Raw genomic sequence first — 15,831 nt, 5'->3', positions numbered from 1 at the left:
GGACAGACGCGGCTCGTATTCGTATAGCTTAGACACGACTCTAGAGTACACATAAATTTTTTTTTTCACGAGATGCTCGTCGATAATTGCCCCGATCGATCGATCGCACTTCAATCCAAAACGGGAGTGATACGGGTAAACAGGAGTCCGGTACGTCTCTTCTAGATAGGTTTCGACAAACGCCTTGGATCTACCGCGTCGCGATCGTGTCTCCCATGGAACCGATCGAGTTTTTCCTCGGCAACTGTAGGAAAAACCTGGTAGACGGAGATGCGGAGTAAGCACCGCCTCCATGGGTTTACGTGGAAGGTAGCGGCGAGGGCTTCCATTTGCACGATATCCGGTAACATCGTCTTCGTCGTCGTCGTCGCCGCCATCGTATCGTATCGAGACTCGACGAGTCGAGCGACATAGGTTATACGGACTCTGCCTTAAAGATGGTACTCGAACGTGTACGTGGATGGCATAATTTATGGTTCGCTATTTATACCCATTCCATTTCGTTCCCTTCCTAATAGTTCTACGTCTTCCCGATAAATACGCGAAATGGAGAACGTCGCGCTATTATCCCACGCGACCCACTCGACTAAAAAGTAAGTAAGTTTTTTCGTGTACAATTTCGTCGTTTCAATCCGAATTCTAATAAGCGTATTTGAGAGGTCGAGAGCTGAGACAAATGAAATTAATACACGGTTACTGGTATACGTATGCGCGCGACTATGTAATATTTCTCAGAGACATGCACACACGTTACGCTCGTAAGCAGTAAGCGGTCGTTCAATCGGCTGGCGTGCAACGAACCACACCGCAACCACGGATCGATATCGATCTGGAGAAAAAGTATACACATGTGCGCGCGAGCGCACGCCAGAACGCTCGGCCGAAACTTATGCTTACTGGCACCCGATAGCCGTGTTATTAAAATTGCTGCAAACTCGTCCTCGCGCATGTAAATGTAGCTGGCGTACGTGCATGCTCGCTTCGAAGAATACCGACGCGAATTTGCGCGCGTAAATGTAAGCAGGTTTGTACGAAATTGTGTATCGTAAAGTGTAATTGTAAAATAGCGTATGGATGAGATCAGCGCGCGTACAAATACACGACGGAGGTCGCGTATTCGGCACCGACGCTGGTAGCGGAGAGACGTACACGCACATTTATACACCGTACCTACACTCTACACCCATCGGCATTCGGTACCTGTGTTATTAAACGTCCGCGTGATCTTTTTCCATCGAGTCTCGCTGCGAGAGGAGGATCCACCGATCACGTACTACTCTCCGTATATAATTACGATTTACTTCGCATCCCAATACGGCAGAATCATCCGCGTGTCCGAAGGGATCTCCGACACGATTTCGGACCACGTCCGAACCACTCGCATAATCGCCAGTGCGTTTTAAACGGCAATATAAACAAACGCGATCGTTTCATTCGCACCCATCTATTTATCGATAATCGTTAACTTATAATTGCGAAACCAACCCCGAAGGGACAGAGCGAAAATGAACCGATAAGAAGCGTTATCGCGATTTTACGCGACTCTCGAGTTATAACCGTCCTGTGCGGGATCTACGTGAAAACCAAACCTGCTCCCTTCCTTCGATTATGAAATGAATAAATTGCAATCGGAGCGTGTCCGGTGGACGCAGTCGGTGGACGGGTTTTTCACCCGCGGTGCCGAGTCGAGAGGGCTCCGTCACCCCGGTTACACAGGCGTCCCTCCGGGGTGCCCACGTGGGTGTAACGAAGACAAATCGCTCGCGTATTTGATTAATTCGCGGAGATCGCTGGTCCAGCGCGGTGCATTCGAGCTCTCGTGGCCCACGTCTGCTCCTCCTTCTCCTCCTCCCTCTCCTCTTGCTCCATCGCTTTCATCTCTACTCTCTTCTCTCGTTTCCCGTGCCTCCTTTACCCGTCTATCCTCTTTCCGCTCCTCTTCCAGCGTTCGTCTCCGCGCTTCATGGATAGAATCGAGAGCGAGTTTTTGCAGCGATACCCGAGCCAGTCAAGAAACCCGTAACGTACTCATTACTGATTCTCGCCCTTTCGCGTCCTCTCGGCCAGTTGTTGGTGCGTTGCGTCGCGTCGCTTCGCATCGCGACGAGTTCAGCCATGCCCTCCGCGAAAGTACGTTTAACTCGACTTTTGCTTCCGGATAGGAAGGAAGGAAGGGTGGGTCGCTGGCGTTACGATACAAAACGACTTTTGATCGCAGCGACCTCGACGGAAAGTCCTACGAGGTATCGCGTTCGGTAATGTATGGCATTAAGGACGTGTATCTGATCGGGTTTCGTAGTTTTTAATCGTTGGAACATAGATTCGACATTAGGTTGCCTCTAATCTCTCAATCTCCGCAATCATAAAGATCCATTAGCAATGCAAATTTAATCACCGACTTAATTAGTACGACTGGACATTTCGTTATTATTACTACACCGACAATTCCATCGACAACGGCCGATACTAAACGTTTGTTTGCCGAAATTCCACCTTTGATAGATTTTCGAATCTGTTAACGTCGGAGTAGAAAACGCGAGGGCCTCGATAGGAATAACGCGAGGGATCCGGAGGTTCCAGTCAATGGTTAAGCGATCGTTGCACGCCGGTCAATGGTGTACGTGTGCGTACGCGTGCGTACACGTGCGCGGTACGCCCGAAGTATATCTCCGTAACACCTTGTAGTCGTGCAGCACCTCGTACCAGAACGTGCCCTCTAGCGTACCGACAATGCAAGCCGGTAGAAACTCGTCGAGAGCTTTTCGATTCAGAATAATCCTGCACGTTCACCATGCTTTCCTCTCTTATTTACAATCTATCCGTGTCTCCCTCTACGCCCCGAGTTCCGTTTACCCGGCATCCTCTCTTCTATCCGGTGCGCTCGGTTTCTCTTGCTTTCTCAGCCTGCGTTCCTATGTGGTTGATTCTTTCTCTAACTTCGGTCTGACCACGAGGTAAGGCAACCCTCCGGACAGCGCGGCGTGTACCTCGCGACCAACGTCGTGCCACAGCCCTTTTTATCCTATCCTCTGATTCTCCGTATCTCCGTCGATTCCACCGTTCACGCCTCGTCCTCTCTCAGTCGCACAAATGGAATTCGTTTCTAGTTCCTTGACTCCCGTTCCCGTGCTCCTTTTCTTGTCCCTCTCGCTCTCTGTCCGGCTTTCTTGCGCGACGATAGCTCGATCCCGCTTCCGCTCGGCTCTTTCTCACGTACAACACGAACCGCTCGCTCTCCACTTTACTTCGCTTCTCTCGACTTGCCCGACTCTCGGCTGGAGAACGCGACGAGGACAAAAGTTGGCCCGCGATCGCGGGCGATGGTCGTAAGATCGCGGGATCACGACCATTTGTTTTTCGTCGGCCGGTACTCACCGTGGGTGACGCGCGGTCGCCACCCTTGTATAAACGAGCCGCCGTACGCCACTGGAATCGCAATAAAAACCGTCTAATTGATATCGAGCGTGGCACGGTTCGAGTAGCGTCGCATAGTTGCGCCGCATAATTGCGCCGCATTCTCATCTAGAAGAAAAGCCAGCAGGCAAACGTTAGCTCGCATTAATAAACAGCGACGTTACGGCATGCGGTCAAGAAACCTCCCCTACCCCTTCTCCATTGGATCGTCCGACCATCGCGTGTAGATCGGCAATGTGTGGCAATGCAAAAAACGATCGAGCCTACTGGCGATTCCGCGTGGTCCTCGCCGACTATCTAGCTAGAGCTAGATTTTCACTCTCTTTAGCCAACTAATTTTCCCGCAGCTGTCATGCCCGTTCACGCTTGCGTTCGACACGAAACCTAGTAACGCGTCTTTTTGCCTTTAATCCGAAACGGTGAACACTTGAAATCCCGCGATGACCGCGGGATACCTATAGTCGCGAAACTTTTTAGAACGCATCGACGAGTAACGCGAGTCTATTTATAGGCGTAGATCGCGGTTTTCTTGCGACAGTAGAAAAACCTCCGGAGCGCGTAGCAAAACGCGGGACAAGAAGCTTTCGTTTGGTTAATTAGAAACAGTGATTACCAACGGAATGCGGTGTGGGCTACGTTCACTGTTTATAATCGGATCGCGAACGATTATACCATTTTCGTAGGGATGTTATATCTAACAGAGCACGAGTATAAGCACGGAAGATATTCTTCGCTAAGCATCACGTTTAATTGCCGGTCGATTGGTCGGAAAAGAAGGAAAAGAAGAAACGTAGACTAGGGAAAAAAAACCGGTGTACCGAGTTTCACAAGCAGGAACATTCCGGGTTAAGAAAACTCGCGATAAATTACAGACTGACGATTCGATCACGCCGTATAAGGACGCGCAAGTTCCCTTGCCTACGCTGCTGCTACAACGCTGTATACCTCACAGAGAGTTTCTCTTATTTTGCTAATTAGCTCGTAACGGGCCATCCCACTCGAGGTCGGTCGGTGGCTCGCTGGCTGGCTGGATCGCTTGCTCGGTCGTCTTCAGGGGCGGCACCATCGCCGCGGTAGCCCTCAACCACGTAAACGAGGCCCGCACCTTTACGACCGCGGAGGAAACCTTGTAATCGCCTCCGGTGAATACTTTGTCACCTCGTTCCTTCTTTTCTCTGGAACCCGCGCTGCCAGCCGTTCACCGACCGACCAACAGATCGGCCGGCCGATCGGCCACCGAATTACCAGCTATTTCGCTCCAAATAGGATCCCCCGGCCCCGAGGTATCTCGATTTCGCGCTTGCGATTTTCGAGGCATCCCGCGGTCCATTTCGGAATGTTTCGAGTCTGGTCGGCAGCCAATAAAAGCCCGACCGTTTGCATAAATTGGTGGATTTTTAATTGGATGAGGTAGCCTCGGTAATAGCGACGATCGAGATAGGCGGGATCGCGCTTGACACCCAAGCGAAAACGATCGAATTCGTTAATTAGGGAATGGCGCACGATCAAATTTGAGAAATACGTTTAACCGTGCGGCGCCGATAGCTCGAAATAGAGCGAAAACGTTTGTGCCACCGTTTTAATTGACTCTCTTTCACCGGTAATCCTTTTCCGTTGAGCCACGAACCGGAACATGCTCGTGCTCAAACGTCGGCTCGTCCTCGCCGATTCCAACGCGAGAATCATAAAACTGTCCGTGGAAACTGTCCGCTCCTTTCTCTCTCTCTCTCTCTCTCTCTCTCTCTCTCTCTCTCTCTCTCTGTTCCCTAAACGATGATACGTGTCTCGAATTCCGAATGGGGTAGGTCTCGTAAAGCAGATTTACGAAAATCGTTGGACGAACAAACCTCGTTCGACGATAGGGACGTGCCTCCACGAACCACCGACACTCTACTCCGTCTAACGAAAAACGGCCTCGTAATTAAATAATGATGATTAGCCATGAGTCGTGGTAGCGTCGAGCGACGCGACGAATGCGATGAAGAAACGATACCGTGGTAAAGGTATGCTGTCGTTGACGGGGGTCCCGCGTCTTTTTCTCTCCTTCTCTCGCCTATCTTCCCAACGTGCCATCTTCCTTCGCTCTAAGCTTCTCGGCCCTTCTCTTTAACGCATCGACACCGTTCCTTCTGCGCCACCATCTCCCTTCCATATTCTTACAGCTACATCGACGTGTTCTGTCACGTACACATATAAGTACATACATATATATGTGATAACGTTTCGCGTTCCGCGTTCGATGCGCGGACTACGTTCGACGTTTATTCGCGGTCGATCGCGCTACCTTCGAATTTCAAAATTATTCAACAGATCCATTTACTTTCCTCCGAGGTGGGAAACCATTTTAGACTAAAGTAAACTGTCAACACGCAAATTTCGATACGACTATGTATGTATACACGGATTCGCGCAAGTGCGCCTGTCTGGGATCTCAGTTGCACGCGGCAAGTACTTACGAGAGAGGATGGAGCGTGTTCGCGGCGCACAATAGCGCAAGAAATGCAAGCATCGAGAGACCGGTAAACAAACGAATAGAGCTCCATACACGCGTAAAACGTCTCGGTCTGCAGATGCAGCTAAATGGTTTGGCATGGCCGACGAATGTATACGAGGGGAAGAAGAAGGGAAGGTTTAGAAACAGAGGGCGGCAAGAACGACAAGACAATGGACGGCGACAATAAGGTTGCGCAGCTTGCAACCAAACGAAAATAAAATGACGCTGGACATTAGCTACTGTTGCCTAGTAGCGTGCTATGTGCAGCACCAACTTTATACTGCCAACTATCTTTAGGTATAGATACGTTCGTTACATTCGTATGATCATTACGATTAGAAATTTTCGACAAATTGCTGGAGCAGCTCGCTTCGTATCGTAAGTCTACCGGATCGAAATCGTTTACCTTTTCATCCTTTGGACCACCCCTTTCAACGATCTCATCTTGGATTATCCTGCGATAATTTCCCTCCCTGGAAACATCGAGGAGGCGAAGAGGCAAGGCAGAAGAAAAGGGGATCGAATCGGCGAAGGGTCAGAGAAAGAGCGAGAAAAAGATCTATGGATGTGCACGTGCATGTACCGAGATCGCATAGAGAGCCCACCGCTCTCTAGACCGTGAGATGGTAAACGGCGATAACGAGGCGCGAGATAAGAGTCGGGGAGGCGCATTATAGGCCCAGCGTGGCCAGAGAAGGGGAGCCGTTCTATCGCAGACCCTATGCGTTGATCGCGCCTCGTAGCGCACCTCTATCTGGGCATCTATATGTTCGCACACACATTCGTTCAAACGACCGCGCACAGAGCCAAGCGCGAGGAAGCATTTACACATCCGACTTGTCCGCGCTTGCCGCTGCAAACCACAACCTCGGGATTTCTGCAACGCCCATCGACTTTTCACGAGCGGCTCGAGCTCGTCCCGATTCAAAACGATTCCCGTGACTCCATAACCACGCGTATACACGATTCTTCCACCGGAGAGGATGTGCTTTTCCTGTCCCTAACCCGCCGAGTACCCGCGAACGATTTATATCGTGGATTTTCCCCGATAGGCTGGACGAAAGGAGCATCGGAAAAGGCTTCGAAACGAGCTTGAACGTTGTGCTGTCTCGTGAATTCAGAACTTCTCGAACAAGGTGCAAAACGAAGGGCAGAAGAAATTTGTCTATCAACTTCGAAGACAACGCTAGTTTTTCGAGGATCGAGTTTTTCGAGCCAAAGCTCGTCATCGCTCATGTGCCTTATTAACCGTTTGAGTCGCAAGCAGCGCAATCGCGCTGTTTAAATTTTCTGTCGAAAAATCCCAGTACATTTGAACTCTACGGACGACTGACGGTATTTTGTATTTCATTGTTATCTTCTCAATAATTTCTATTGAACAAAACTTGAAATATTTATAAACTAATAGTACGCATATATAATAATATTGATGTACTTCATAAAAATAACAAATACGACGAATGCCATTGCGCTGCCTGATCTTCGCAGTCGATTAAGACAAGCGCTATCGCGCTGTTCGGGATTTTTCGAGCCTGTTTTTTCAAAGACCCCTGAGACTCGAACGGTCGAAATCGTTTCCCCGAACAAACACTCGATCGAACTTTCCCGTAATTCGTTGAAACGAATAGACGCGTCGGAAAAAAGGGACGTAAATACGCTCGATCGGGTCGTGAGCCAGGATACGAACGTTCGATGCTCGCCCGTTCAATATCGATTTACATCTGGCAGTAAACAGCCGCTGTCGAAAATGATGTAAACGGATGCCGAACTAACCGAGATTAACATATGCGATCCAAACTGCCGCCCAGCCGCCTTTCCTCTGCATCCGTACATTCTTTTCTCTTCCCTTTTGTCCTCTTTGCCCAACCACCATCTTCGCCGGCGAGGTCCTAATACGCGTCTCTTAATTCGACGCTGACCGGACGAATACCTGCGCTTGGATCATCGAGATTCGAACGAACGATCCCCGGGAATAGCTATCGTAGTCGTCCGAACATCGCTTCTTAATTAAGAGAAGTGGACGTGTTTCAATGTAAATTTGTTTTCGACGCATAAAATGTGTCCTCGAAACTGCGAAATATCGTGAAAGCGAAAGTTTCGTCCGGAGCTCGGATGATTCTGTTATCCAGCTTTTCTTTCTGAATAACAGAACTAAGAAACCGAAGGTGGGAAGGAAATGAAATTCCAGGAACGGAATTACGCAAATCAGACTACGAACATTCGTCCTACCGTGGCGGAGACTCCGCTATCTTTCCGTGCGGATCTCATAGCTCGGTTAGGTTGGGTCGGACGATAGCTCTCTTCTCGGGATGCAAAGTCGCAACGTACCGCTGCACCGTGGAGAAAAGACGATGCCTGCGCGAAATTTGCAAGTCGGGCGAAAGCACGATGCGCGGTACGGAGGAAGGGAAGATCCAAAGATCCGAGAGAAAAAGGAACGAAGGGTCCGACGAAAGAAGACGCGGAGAAAAGAGAGGCAACGTATCGGCCGCTTCGCCATGGAATACTTCATCTCCGAGGAACGAGGAATCCTACTTTTTGCGACCTCCTCGTTTCGAACGTCGACAGATTCTTTATCTACAGCGAGTCTCGTGCCTTCACCGATACTTTTTCCTCTGATTTCGGTCAGGCGTTCGCTACAAATTTCCTCCTCTCAGTTCGACTATCGGCGAAATTTCTCGAAAAGCGGACGATCTTTTATGAAACTTTGGTCGTAACAGCCGGATCAGTCCTCGAATTATATCTCTGTGTATCTTTATGGACACCTTTAAACGACGTCAGTGCCTGTTGATTTTTATATAGTATCGTCGTTAAATTCGTTAAAGACTGACGATGTGCCGGTTGGATAAGATTAGAGCCGAGCCCGTGTCGTCATTTTCGAAAACTTGAAACCGCTTTTCCGAGGTCAAGAGACTTGGACAAAAACGACTGCACCGAATTTTATTCGATCTACTCCTCTTCGATTATCTCGGATCTCGAAATAACGTTACCACGGTCCAGAACTAGATATTCGAATCTCGACGATATCGTAACAATTGACGTCGTCCGTGTTTCGCCAATCGGAGAACTCGAGATGGATCAGGCCAAATCTGCGAGACGATCTACTTCGAAAGAAACGTAAAAATGCGTCGGTGAAGCGGCACTATGAATATACAGCCGATATACCGATCGCAGAGAATCGATGCGATTCAGCGATAGAAAAGGAACGAAAGTACGAGACAGATCACGTCTTTGGGTTCCTTTCGACGTTACACGTCTTGCGAATCCCGGTTTCGCCCAGTACCATCGAAAAGAAGCACAAAAGAGGGAAAGATATGGTGCTAGGAGTCCTTAAAGTAAGCAGAGCGATGATATTTAAAGCGTATGCAAAGAGTGCAGCACCGTAACAGCAACTCTGAGGGAAGGAACAAGAGAGAGGGGGCGGGGGGACCTGGACAATGGCGGCTTGCATTCAGTTCCTCGATATCCGATTCGCGATGATTTATGCGACCTCGACAACGATAACGACAATGACGACGACGACGACAACGACAACAACGATAACGACAATGACGACAACGACGACAACGTCAACAACAACGACAACGACGATAGCGACGACGACGAGGACGGTCCACCTTCTCCTGCTGTTTCTCTGTCCTCTCCCCCTTATTTTCTTCACTGTTTTGGTCTTTTTTGTGTCCTGCTCCGACCCGATTCTCTCCGTTCCGCCTCCAACGCCCGACCGCCAGTCGATATGCATTCTCCTGACAAGAATTCCAAGGTACTATAACCACGAATGACTCGATCAAAAAATACAAGAGATTACGCCGCGATGAAATCCTCGAGTAATTCGATCTCGTTACCCGTACTCTCGATCAACGGATTAAATGAATCTTCGCTGCGTCCAAAGTACCTTACCAGATGGATTACGCAACTTCGCCTCAGAGCAATTCGCAATATCAACGATCGACCCGTATTTCAAAAGGAATTACGGTCCCTAAGAATCAACCGTCTCCCGAAACGCGCTGAATTTTAAGGCAGTTTCAGCGTAATCCAACCTTGGTCGCCAAGATCACCGAACTACACTCCTGTACAAAAGCGATCGGAAAGCAGAGAAAAGTTGGGAGCGGCCGCTCGTTCCGCGGATAAGATAAGACCGGTCCGTCTCTAGTCGACGCGATCACGGGCCGATGATTCTTTGCCAGGTACCATAAACTCGGCCGTAAAATGAAGCGCGTTCCTCACTTTGTCGCCTGGCTTTATGGAAGGATCGTACACGGTTGTCGGTCCGTTCGTGGCCGAACCCTGCCCAATAAGGAGTTCGTCTACGCTGCTTTTAACGGCCCCTGCTTCATCGACGATCATGCGCCCCTATAATGACCGCACTATTTTTCGTATTTCCAGAAAGAAACCACCGTCCTTATCAGAACAGGTGCTCGTAAAGTGGCAATAACGTCTTCCGAGGCTGCCTCTCGCCAGCGATCTGATAACGCGATTCGATGTTCCATAATAAATACGAAATTAATGAATTCGACGTTAAAATATTCAAACAGTCACCGTGTTATAATTGTGCAAATGCATCGATAGAAAGCGAGTATGGCGAAAAGAAAGAAACGAACTCCCGAGCATCCGAGTATCGTTCGGAAAAACGTGCTCTGTGTCGAAACAGGTGCCGCAAAAGGACAACAAGAATCACCGCGAGAACATTGAAGGAAACGCGGTCGAGCTCTCTCTTACAAAATGAATCGCACCTGTGTCGACGATCGCCGCTGCGTCGGCTCGTCCGACTTTAATCTGATAATCTGATTGGCTGCCGTGTGTCAAATATTGTGGGCCCGAGTGCCAGACCTCGATCTTCCGTGCGAACAGGTTCTCGCTCGGACGCGTGGCCGATTGGAAGCTGCACTCCGAAATCACCGGATCGATCGGGTCGATACAGGAACAACCGAGTCACACCTCTCGTCGAACCCGAAACCTCTTTTGTATCGCGCTTCGCGACACTTGGCTCACGCGCGATCGCATTTTCCACGTCTCTTCGCGAATGGCTGTCGTTGATTCGTTGAAAAAGACGAAAGGACAGACGAGACTGGTGACACGCGGCGTTGTCCAATACACCCACGTTGATGGTGTGCGTAATTACGATTTATCAACGATCGCGATCGCACCAAAGTAAACGCAGGGAATTCGAGAAACGAGCAGTTCTCCGACATGACCCGCCATAGAGATCGCTCGAACAGCGAAGAAACAGCGATTTGCGACGAATCGGGTTCGTGCGTTCACCGAGGACGGAATACCTTTCAACCTGCGATAGCGTATGCCATGTTCGGCCGACCTCCTTGTTTCTCTGTTTCGATCGCGCGCCGAGGAATATGAACGTCGAGAAAGAGACAGCAGAACGCAAGATCGATCGAGAAACTTGGCGAAAGAAGAGATCGAAGCGGCAGAGAATGGGAGCGAAAGAGAGCAGCCAACGAAAGAAAGACAGCGAGCTACGACGTCGCGTCGGTCGACGGAGGAGGAACACATTCGAGGTTCGCGCATTGATATGCAACAGGCTGCATATGCGGGCCATGGCGGCCGAACAATACGACCACCGGTAAGGCACCATCGTGTAAACTATTCACCATTCTCGAACCTATAACGTAGCGAACCGTGCCGGTCGATACGCCACGAGACACTTTACACGGTGCATCGGTTATATGGCGCGGTGAGCGCAGGTCGTGACGCGCCGTATCTTGCATCGGATGTACCACCAGTGTGGAAACACGGATACGTACCTCTCCCGCCTTTACCTTTCCTCTCCTCCCTCACGCTCTTAACCCTTCGAGAATCGCGTCTGCACCAACCAACCTAAGCATCCGTCCGCGACCTTACCCTTATTCGCATCCTCTTCTCTTCTTCTTTCCTTCGCCCTTCCGCCTTTTCCTTGCTTCTTTCGTTTTTTCTTTTATTCACCCGTGTTCGCGGATCGCGAAGAAACGCGAAATCGTATTATACTTTTATTGGAGTTTGAACGAAACAGTTATCACGTTTCTGCATGATATCGCTCACAATATTCCCCCGTATGATTTACATGTCGTCGATTCCTCCGGTGGACACGAGAGAGAAGGACGCAAAGTAGTTGGCTCCGACCCTACCTGTTCTTATGCGACTCCGCTGACTATGGGTCTACATGCTTGCACGTACACCAACACGTGGGCGTTCGCTACGCCGCGTCACCGCCGTTTTCTCGTGACGCGACTATGCTAACGCAGTAACGCCGCGCGTGGAATACGTTTTCGATGTACTCGCCGCCAGCTACCGAGCAACGATCGTATATGTACCTTGCTTTCCTCAAACCCCGACCATTAAACTCGGTATGCAACGCCTTTGCGCGAACCTTCTTCGCCGGAAATCGATAATACCGCGACAACACGGGGGAAATATAAACGCTGCCGAATGATGAGCGAATGTGGGTACTCGCGGCTAAGTGGTCGCTAATGATTATGAGGTATCCAACTTACCTGACGACACAGGGGACGAAGCTCCGTCTTTCACGCCACCAACGATGCTGTTCTGAGGAACGGTCTCCTTAACGGTGATGGTGTAGCGTGGCTTCTCGCAGCTGGCGATTCTATGCCCGGGGGAGGATGTGGTGATCCGGACTTCGGCGTCGAACGTGCTCTTCAGGCCAGCAGCGTCTGTCGCCGTCACGTTCAACTGATGCAACGGTGACCTCGAGAGTAAACTCGGTCTCGCGACTTGAAGTTCGCCGGTATTTCGATCGATGTGGAAAACACCAGCTTCGTTTCCGTTGGTGATCCGATATGCTACTTGACCGAAAAGACCTACGTCCAAGTCCGTAGCTACCAGCCTCAAAATCGGTCCCTGAATCGGACCGTCGCTCTTCAGGGTGACGTTGTACTTTCTGGGTTCGAAGATCGGACGGTTGTCGTTAACGTCCGTTACTTGCACCCTCACGATAGCTACGGTACTGAGACCCCCTGCGACAGTGTAAATAATCAAAATTAGACAGAACCTATCGTCTAGATAGTATAAATGGAAAGGGACAAGCATCAAAGGTTAACAGTTGGGAAGCACTGTACGTAGAACTTGTCAAGCGCAAAGACCAGAAGTACAAACCCGAGCGATTATGCTTATTTCAGTCTCTGGTAAAATCCTCTTATCGAGCCAAATAATGTCGAGGTATTAGCCGGCGTAGAGAACGAATCTACGGGGACGCTTGGAGCCGGTCGACATAAATCACAACAGCGTGCCCCGTACCATTGCCTTTTTTCGGAGCCAATCAGCCTCCTACCTCCTTTCTTCCTACCTACTTCTTCTACTTACTTCGCCTCTCTTTCTTCGCTGTTTCCTTCTTTTTCTCTCGCGTACTTCGAAGTTCATTCCTTCCGTTTTTCTCTTTCGCTTCCTTCTCCAACGATCTTCGTCGCTCTCTTTCTTTTTCTCTCGCGCGCGTTATTCGGAGAAGCGTGCGTGCGCGTGTCGAGGGCCAGAGTTCTTACCCTCGGTGCAGGGCAACGCGTTCGCCGCAATATTTCAAACGAAAGGAATTTCTCGGGGTGCTCAAATGGTCCTAGCGATGTGCCAACCGCATCGCCGTTCCTCTACTCTGATTGTTCTGTTTTTTGAGCAATTATACGAGCGAACCGATCGATCAATAATGCCGTGTGTACGCGTTCCTTGTTCACTCCGTTAGCTGCAACCGCGTCCGCTCTGCTGTTTCGTAGTCGAAGCGGATCAAAAACAATGGAAAGAAAGTCGGTTGCGGGCTGATAATTCGTTTGCCCGCTAAAGTATCGCCTCTCTCGGTATAGGAGTGATATACGATCTGACGGAAAGTAATAACGCTCCCTCGATCGCTATCCGTAAATCACGTTATTCGTCGAAGCCTAATCGCATACAGCGTTCCTCCTGCCTTTCGTCGGGTATGACCACGACCACGATTACGACAACGATTGCGACTAGGGATTAATTAATCGACGGTGGCACGAGGGCGAAAAGGCGCGAACGCGAGAACGCGGGCTCCTGGTTGGTCAAGCTGATTTAGGCGAACCCCGACGCAAGTGTTAATATTAAAGACAGTATGTAAAACGGGTAATCCGATGTTTAAACGGTTTACACCCGTAACTCATAGTAATATATGGACTCGACCGTACGGAGCTCGGAGCGCAGCGAGATTTATAGGTACGAGTGTCATTGGAGTCATGCGTCAAGGGCCAGTCCCCTCCGTTCTCCGTACTCCTCGCTCCACCATTATCCTCCCGCTCCTTCTTCTTCTTCTTCTTCATCTTCTTCTTCTCCTCCTCCTCCTCCTCCTCCTCCCCCTTCTCCTCATTCTCCAAACCTTCCTTTCTATCCTTTTCTTGCCATCCTTTTCCATCCTTTTCCGTCCTTTTCCATTCCTTCGTTCGGAGCCGCGACGACCGAAAAGAACGACGAAGCCTTCCACCGTCTCTCGGCACCGTGGCATCTTCTGCACGACTTCGAGGTATCGAAATGCCGATCTTCGGGCCCCTGCCACTCGGCCACGCGAATTCCCTCGCCAAGAAATGTACCCCTAATTTCTCTATCGACCAACTCCCTTTCTCTTCTCTCGTCTCCCGCCTTTCGCTCTCTTCGCCTTCCACCGTTCGAAACGTTCCTTCGACATTCCATGCGAATCCGAACTTCGAAGATCGATCAAATTAACGATCGAATAAAACCGAATATCCAGAAGCGAATGGCTGCGTGTCGTCGAGAGACTCTGCTTCCTGGACATAGATCAACGACACTCTAACGCGTATTCCGATACCTCATGTCTGCTACACCGATCCTTTTAATTTTGCGCGGTCGATCGTCGACCGACGAATCCTTTTCGAGGTTCATGTGGCGGAGGATATAGTGCCTCCGAAAGATTTATGCGGCCGATGCTTGCCAGCGGTGCTCAACCGACATGCGCCAACAAAGTTGCGTAATAATCGCCTTACGCGACGAATAAAGAAAATTACAAAATCCGACGTGTCTTCGCGGAACTGCATGGGTCGACTATCGACTTTTTGAATCTTTCGCGCATCAAGGAGCACGAAGTTGTTGGAGCGGTCGCGGCACGAAATGCGAAAACGGGAAACATGACAAGGACGATGGCTGCCGGTGGGAGTCGAGGGGCAGAAATTTATGAAGGCGGTGTCAATAAAGTCACCGCCGCGCTGGTGTTGTTCCGGCTTTCAGGAAGTTTCTGTAACCGTGGCCTCGCCTTTCTTTGCATTTCTGTTGGTTGATCGTAGGACGTGCATCAAGATGCGCAAACCATTTCGCATGTACGCCACGTAATGCACAATTTCCAGAAAGCCAGATAACATCGAGTCCGGCAACTCTTTCGTCAAGATCGCGATGCCTGGAACTCAAATCTTAAGATATTATCCAGCCGTTCGTCGTATTGTTCAGAGATGAACGCACGCATCCTGTCTCGTTTTAAATAAACGGGAGAAAGAAACGAGGAAAAGAATTACTTTTAACAAAATCATAAAGATGCCTCGCGCACCGGCGTGGCTCTTGCTTTTTAAACTCCTTTTCGCGGTAGGGTCGATTTTTACGTTTATTATCCGAAGAGCGTTATCCAGCGACCCCCGAGGGGCCGGCGCGGCGGCGTCTAAGTACGTATCTAGCCGCGGCTTGTCCTATAGGAGAACAAAGTGACTCGCACGAGGAAGTATATGCACACGCGTTATCCAACCGTTCGCGGATCTCTATCACGATTCATAGCAAGACTGCGCAAGTAATAATTATCGGTGCAGCTCTGCCGTTTTCCGACACCATTAACGCGATAATGCACGACGTTTCGATTATCATTCTTCTTACCAACAGATACTTATCCACGATTGCTTTTCTCTCTTGGACACGGTGGATCACGATAGTCATCTACCTGAACTCGAATGTAAATCGTCCAAATGACAAAATCG

At 49.8% G+C, this 15,831-nt stretch overlaps 1 protein-coding gene across 3 annotated transcripts in view; it reads right to left on the bottom strand.

Annotated features, from left to right (window-relative positions):
* Positions 1 to 15,831, bottom strand: part of LOC122567248 (protein dachsous) — a 213,652-nt gene that overhangs the window by 26,309 nt on the left and 171,512 nt on the right. For all 3 annotated transcript variants that reach the window (XM_043725618.1, XM_043725621.1, XM_043725619.1), the window contains exon 3: positions 12,394 to 12,873. In XM_043725618.1, coding sequence (XP_043581553.1) covers positions 12,394 to 12,873 — 480 coding nt within the window. The remainder of the gene's footprint in view (positions 1 to 12,393; positions 12,874 to 15,831) is intronic.

This window comes from Bombus pyrosoma, linkage group LG4, assembly GCF_014825855.1.
Source record: "Bombus pyrosoma isolate SC7728 linkage group LG4, ASM1482585v1, whole genome shotgun sequence".
NCBI classification, from domain to species: Eukaryota; Metazoa; Arthropoda; class Insecta; order Hymenoptera; family Apidae; genus Bombus; species Bombus pyrosoma.
This window is presented reverse-complemented; position numbering and strand designations above follow the sequence as displayed.